A 7,426-nucleotide genomic window follows, 5' to 3' on the forward strand; every position below is an offset into this window, starting at 1 on the left:
AACCTTTAGGATAGAAATATGTATGTGAGAAACCAGCCGCTTCCCACTGGATTGTGGTTGGGAGAACACATATGAAGTTTATATTTTCAGTGCCTTATCAATGACTGCGTAAAAGAAGACAAGTTTGAGGCTAGCAGTGTTGTGATTGTTGATATTTTCTGGATCACATGAGAGGTTGTCAGGATTCTGTATGAAGTTTATAGTTTCTTAACCTGCTCTAAGATTATTTCCTATGTAAACAATTAGTGGTGGTTAGTGAGACACCAGTACCAATACCAATGATGAAATTTTCCTCAAAATTGTAGCTTTGAAATTGAGAAGTCTCTATAGCACAATGAGAATTTGTTTTCTCTCTCTACTCCCTCTCTGTCTCTGTCTTTCTCTCCCTCCATAGCTATAGCTATACATTTAAAAAGCAAGGCAACAGCTTCATATAATTTGGTATCATTTAATGAATACCTGTGAATGTCATTACTTTACTAAGTAGTTGTCATTTAATATGTTACTTCACTCTGACATTGTCACTGAGGCAAGTGATCCTGAACTTCAGATGAGATGAGAGACCAACCTGAAACTTCGATTTAAACACTGTGAGACCTGGAGCATACAACAAGCTAACATGATCCAGAGAAAGTATAAAATAGAAAATTTGACTTGTTTTATGGTGCTAAGTTAGTGTTCATGATATATCAATAGAAATCTGTGTGGTTTTCTCCCTTTTTCACATCTATCTGTGTGTGCCTGTGTGTGTGTGTGGGTGTGGGTGTGTGTGACAGACAGAGAGAGAGAAAGCAAGAGGGATATAAGAGAGAGGATGAAATCATTCTATCTCCTTTTTCAAGGGAGGTTTGTGGTAAGCAAAATTGAATATGACTTGTATAATGCAGGTCTCAGTTCTCAATAAAATGTTGGATGCTCTTGATGTTCCCATAGAGAGAGAGAGAGAGAGACCAAAAGTGTGGAGAAATGACAAACATGAGCCTAGTGACAACGTTCATCCTCATGGGCCTTCCGCATTCACCAGAGCTGGACACGCTCCTCTTTGGAATCTTCCTGGTGATCTATGCCCTCACTGTGGTGGGGAACCTTCTCATCTTGCTGGTGATCACAGTGGATCCCCACCTGCACACCCCCATGTACTACTTCCTGAGCAACCTGTCCTTCATTGACATGTGGTTCTCCACGGTCACTGTGCCCAAAATGCTGATGACCCTGGTGTCCCCAGAAGGCAGTCCTATCTCCTTTCCTGGCTGTGTGGCCCAGCTCTACTCCTTCCACTTCCTGGGCAGCACCGAGTGCTTCCTCTACACCGTCATGTCCTATGACCGCTTCCTGGCCATCAGTTACCCGCTCAGGTATGCCAGCGTGATGAGTGGGAGGACGTGTGCCCTCCTGGCCACAACCACGTGGCTCAGTGGCTCTCTGCACTCTGCTGTCCAGACCACACTGACGTTCCGTTTGCCCTTCTGTGGACCCAACCAGATCCAGCATTACTTCTGCGATGCACCACCCATCCTCAAACTGACCTGTGCAGACACCTCTGCCAACGAGGTGGTGATCTTTGTCAACATTGGTGTGGTGGCCTTGGGCTGTTTTTTCCTGATAGTGCTGTCCTACGTATCCATCATCCATTCCATCCTGAAGATCCACACCTCAGAAGGGAGATGGAGAGCCTTCCAGACCTGTGCCTCCCACTGCACTGTGGTCCTTTGCTTCTTTGGTCCTGGTGTTTTCATTTACCTGAGACCAGGCTCCAAGGAGGCTATGGACAGGATTGTGGCTGTTTTCTACACTGTGATGACGCCCCTTCTGAATCCTGTGGTCTATACCCTGAGGAACAAGGAAGTAAAGAAAGCTCTGTTGACACTTAAAGATAAAGTAGCATATTCACAGAGCAAATAATCTCTGTAATGAAGATACACTCATTTAACAGAGTTAGTAATATAATTTAGTGATCAATAAGAAATGTATTACAGTTATATTTCTCGGTGTTTAACTTTATCCAAACCTGCTACTCAGGAATATTTGTTTAATGAATGTTTCTGAGGAATTTTATTATAAAAACTATATTATATTTTTAAACATGATTTTCCAGTTTATTAATTTAGTAAAACAAAAACATATTTTTTCTTTTTTAAAAAAATTTTTAAAATTTAAATTTATTTATTTTAATTGGAGGTTAATTACTTTACAATATGTCAGCAGATGAATGGATAAGAAAGCTGTGGTACATATACACAATGAAGTATTACTCAGCCATTAAAATAATACATTTGAATCAGTTCTAATGAGGTGGATGAAACTGGAGCTTATTATACAGAGTGAAGTAAGCCAGAAAGAAAAACACCAATACAGTATACTAATGCATATATATGGAGTTTAGAAAGATGGTTAACGATAACCCTGTATGCGAGACAGCAAAAGAGACACAGATGTATAGAACAGTATTTTGAAAACATATATTTTCTTAAACTGCATAGCTCCTTATAATATAATTTGGTTTAATCTTTTTTTTTAATTGAAGAATTACAATTTTTGTTTGAGGGTATAGTTGATCTAAAATGTGTTAGTTTCAGGTGTACAGCATAGTGATTCAGTCATACATATACATGTATTCATTCTTTTTCAGATTCTTTTCCCACTTAGGTTATTAAAGAATATTGAATAGAGTTCCCTGGGCTATATAGTAGGTCCTTGTTGGTTATCTATTTCATATATAGTAGTGTGTGTGTGTGTGTTTGTGCTAAACTCAGGGTCTTCCCGCTCCCCCTTCTTCCCCACCATGTTTCTCCTTGGTAACCATACGTTTGTTTTTGAAATCTGAGTCTGTTTCTGTTTTGTAAATAAGAACTTTTATATCATTTTAGAAATTAGATTTTACAAGTGAGTCATATCATTTGATATTTATCTTTTTTTGACTTACTTCACTTAGTATGAGAATCTCTGGTCCCATCCATGTTGTTACAAATGGCATTATTTCACTTTTCTTAATGGTTGAGTAATATTCCATTGTATATATGTACCACATCATCTTATTAAAAAATTAATTTTTTAAATGGAAGGATAATTGCTTTACAGAATTTTGTTTTCTGTCAAACATCAATAAGACTCAGCCATAGGTACACCCATGTCCCTTCCCTCTCAAACCTCCCTCCCATCTCCCTCCCCATCTCACCCTTCTAGATTGTCTCAGAGGCCCTGTTTGAGTTCTCTGAGTGACATTTGGGTTACTTCCATGTCTTGGCTGTTGTAAATTGTGTTACAGCAAACATTTGTGTGCATGTATCTTTTCAAATTAGGGTTTTCTCCAGATATAGGCCCAGGAATGAGATTGCTGGATCATATGGTAGCTCTATTTTTAGTTTCTTAAGGAACCTACATACTGTTCTCCATACTGGCTGCACAAATTTTCATTCACACCAACCGTGTAGGGGTTCCCTTTTCTTTACACCCTCTCCAGCATTTGTTGTTTGTAGATTTTTTGATGATGGTCATTCTGACTGGTGTGAGGTGATATCTCAATGTAGATATGTTTTGATTTGTATTTCTCTAATTATTAGTGATATTGAGCATCTTTGCATGTACTTTGTGGCCATCTGTATGTCTTCTTTGGAGGAATGTGTATTTAGATCTTCTGCCCACTTTTTGATTGAGTTGTTTGGGCTTTTTTTTTGACATAGAGGTGCATGAGCTGTTTGCATATTTTGGAGATTAAACCCTTTTCAACTGCTTCATTTACACACTTCCCCCCCCCCCCATTCTGGGGGTTGTATTTTCTTTTTGTTTATGGATAACTTTGCTGTGAAAAATCTTCTAAGTTTAATTAGGTCCCTTTTTTATTCTGCATTATTTTAGCAGGTGGATCAAAAAAGATCTTGCTGTAATTTATGTCAAAGTGTCTTCTGACTACTTTTTCCTCTACTGTTTTATAGTATTACTCTTATTATTTAAAATTCACAGTTATGTTTTAGATAAATTAAAAATAAGAAAAATAATATTTTACTAATATTTGTTCTTCTCTGATGCTTTTTTAAAATGTCAGTTCAAGCATCTGACCTAGATTATTTTTCTTTTGCCTAAAGAACTACTTTTAATATTTTTTGCAAGGCAGGCCTCGGGTAACAGATTCTTTTAGATTTTGTTTATCTGAAATGTCATAATTTTACCTCAATTTGAAGGATAACATTATTGGATTTAAAATTCTAAGCTGGTGATTTTTGTATTTCAACACTTTAAATTTTTTACTCCACTCTTTTTTGATTGCCCAGTTTCCAATGAGAGTTCCTCTGTAATTCTTTTTTTCTCCCCATTCAGATTCTTTTTTTAATATAAATTTATTTATTTTAATTGGAGGCTAATTACTTTACAATATTATATTGGTTTTGCTCTGTTCCCTGTAGGTAAAATATCCTTTGTTCTTGGTTTCTTTCAAGATTTTCTTTTTGTTGTTGTTTTGTTTTGTTGGCATATACTTGATGTACTATGTTATTTTCAGGTGTGCAACATAGTAATTTAATATTTAGTTACATTAAGAACTGATCACCATGGTAAATGTGGTAACTATCTGTCTCCATGCAATGTTATTATAATATTATTGACCATTTTCCTGATGCTGTATATTTCCATGACTTTTTTATTTTGCAACTGGACATTTGTATTTCCTAATTCCCTTCACCTATTTCTCTCTTCCCCCAACACCATCCCCTTTGGCAACTACCCACTTGTTCTCTGTATTTGTGAGTCTGGTTTTGTTTTATCTGTTTTTAGAGATCACAAGTTGGTGAGATCATACAGTATCTGCCTTTCTCTTTCTGACTCATTTCGCCTAGATCCATTTATATCATAAGTGGAAAACTTTATTTTATTTTTTTATGGCTGAGCAATATTCCGTTGTGACATATATATATGTTTCCCAGGTGGCTCTAGTGGTAAAGAACTTGCCTGCCAGTGCAGGAGACATAAGAGATGTAAGTTCAATTCCTGGGTCAGGATGATCCCCTAGAGGAAGGCATGGCAACCCACTCCAGTATTCTTGCCTGGAAAATCCCATGGACAGAGAAGCCTGGTGGGCTACAGTCCATGGATTTGTAAAGAGTCAGGCATGACTGAAGCAATTTAGCACACATACACACCAATATTTATCCATTCATCTGTCAATGGACACTCTGTCACAATCTTTTTCATATTTAAAAATTCTTAAGTTTCATGTTTTACATTAATATCTACAATTCATTCTGTGACAGTTTTTGTTAATGTGAGGTACAGATTGAGTTTCTATTTTGTTTGTGTGTTTGTTTTTGATATGAATATCTAAGTATTCCTATTGCATTGCAAAGCCCATCATTTCTTCATTAAATTGCTTTTGTATTTTTGTCAAAATTATTGTTCTGATAAATGCAGATTGATTTCTGGACTCTGTACCTCATATCACTGAGCTGTGTATTCCTTGGATTATTTCTTTTTTTACTGTTGAGTGGAGGTGGTTTAGGTCTTTATCAAATAGATGATTTGCACATTTCTCTCATTCTGCGTGCTGTTCTCTTACCTTCTCCATGTCTTTTGGAGGCACTCCTTATATTGAGCAGTGGAAACCTGCTGTGAAGAACCTGGCACTTTCTAACAAATAAGGAAACCCTCTGGATTAAGTATAGAATTTCATTGACTTTTTCTTTAATTTTATCCAAAACTTAACCATAGTTTTGATAGTTGTATTTTTATTACAATGTTCCAGTGTATTTTTATTACAATGTTTCAGTAGCCCATTGGGTAGCTAAAGATCACTGAAAATGTTTAAGTTAGAAAGGGGCAGATGTATGCTTTCAGAACATATTCTTCAGCTATCTATAATGGCCAAATAAGAGGGAGTATATGGGAAAAGCTAGAAGTATAACTGGCATCATTACATTTCAGCATATAGTTCAATAAAAACCTAAAAAACTTTGAACTTGCGTGATGGCTGAGGGAAAAGGATGGAAGTCTGTGTGTCTGTTGACCCTAATGCTGAGCATGTGAGAAATGTGAGAAACATTTGGAAGGCTTTCACCAGAGAACAATGTAACTTACAGAGTTATTTATAGAGTGCCTACTGTGTACTCTGCAGTATTCACAGCACTACAAGAGAAGTGGCAAACAAGACAGAAGAAATGTTAGTCTTTATAGAGCTTACAGTGTATAGGGGACACAGGAGTTAAACGGAAAAGTGTCTGGTGAGTGTTATGATGGGGGACTGGAGGAAAGTTTTGAGAGCATATATGTCAACTGACATTGTTGATTATATACTACATGCAATGTACTGTTCTATTTTATGTGTTTTTTCCATTTAATCATCAAGACAACCCAATGAAGGAGATGCTATTATTATCATCACTGTTTTAGAAATTATAAACCTGAGGCATGGAGAGTTTAAGTGCCACGTCCAAGTTAGTAAGCATGGGATAGGACTGAAACTCATACCCTCTAATTAAATAGGCTCCACTCTTTCCTGTGATGAGAAGGACTTGATGACCTCGGTTAATGAAATAATACATTTAAGGACCCAGTTGGAAAGTATTGATTAGAATCAGGGTGCAAGCAGTCACAGGAGAAGGGTTTCTGTGTGTTTATTTACAATATTTTTATTGGTAACCTTCTCATTCTATTTCTTTCTCACCATGGGGAAGGGAATTTGAGTTTTCTTTCAAGTATTTTTCAATTTTTAAAAGTATGTCCTCTTTATTTCATACCACTTTCACAATTTCCTTTTCCTATTCCTAGTTAAGAATAGCATTAAGAAATATATTCATTTCTCTTTTTAATTGTTGTTATGAGCTTTGGCTTTTTTTTTTTTTTCCTACTTGGAAAAGATGGATGATTCTGCTAATGATGAATAAAGTAACACTAATGGGAATTTAAAGTCTGTTTAAGTGTGTACTTTTCTTATAGCCTTCATTGTACAGAAATCCTCATGACAGTTTCCAGTTAATTTTCAGTGAGAGTTGTTCTGTATGTAGGTGTATTTTTGATGTGTTTGTAGGGGTTGTGAGCTCCAAGTCATCGTACTCTGTCATCATGATTTCTCTTCCTGACCTTTATGTGTTTTTAAAACTTGAAAGCCTATAAGTAAATAAGTGCCCAAGATATTAATTAAGAATAAATATACACACATGCATGTAAGTGGCTTCAGTTGTGTCCAACTCTTTGAGACCCTATGAACTGTAGCCCACCAGGCTCTTCTGTCCATGGGATTCTCCAGGCAAGGATACTGGAGTGGGTTGCTATGCTCTCCTCCAGGAGATCTTCCTTACCCAGGGATCTAACCAGCTTCTCTTCTGTCTCCTGCATTATTAGCAGGTGGGTTCCTTACCACCAGTGCCAGCTGGGAAGCCCCAAGAATAAATACATATGTATCCCAATTTCTGTGTACTGTTAGGCCTTTTGATTGTTATCT

At 36.7% G+C, this 7,426-nt stretch overlaps 1 protein-coding gene across 1 annotated transcript; it reads left to right on the forward strand.

Moving 5' to 3' along the window:
- The first annotated feature begins 746 nt into the window (after positions 1–746).
- Positions 747–1,902, forward strand: LOC133241777 (olfactory receptor 10G9-like). The gene has a single exon (XM_061407701.1). The coding sequence runs from the start codon at positions 967–969 to the stop codon at positions 1,900–1,902; it is 936 nt and encodes a 311-aa protein (XP_061263685.1). The 5' UTR covers positions 747–966.
- The last annotated feature ends 5,524 nt before the right edge of the window (positions 1,903–7,426 follow it).

The sequence above is a fragment of the Bos javanicus genome, chromosome 29 (genome assembly GCF_032452875.1).
Source record: "Bos javanicus breed banteng chromosome 29, ARS-OSU_banteng_1.0, whole genome shotgun sequence".
Classification (NCBI taxonomy): Eukaryota; Metazoa; Chordata; class Mammalia; order Artiodactyla; family Bovidae; genus Bos; species Bos javanicus.

Excerpts from the sequence above, each read along its gene's own strand:
- LOC133241777 (XM_061407701.1), top strand. The coding sequence starts at position 967 with ATGACAAACATGAGCCTAGTGACAACGTTCATCCTCATGGGCCTTCCG.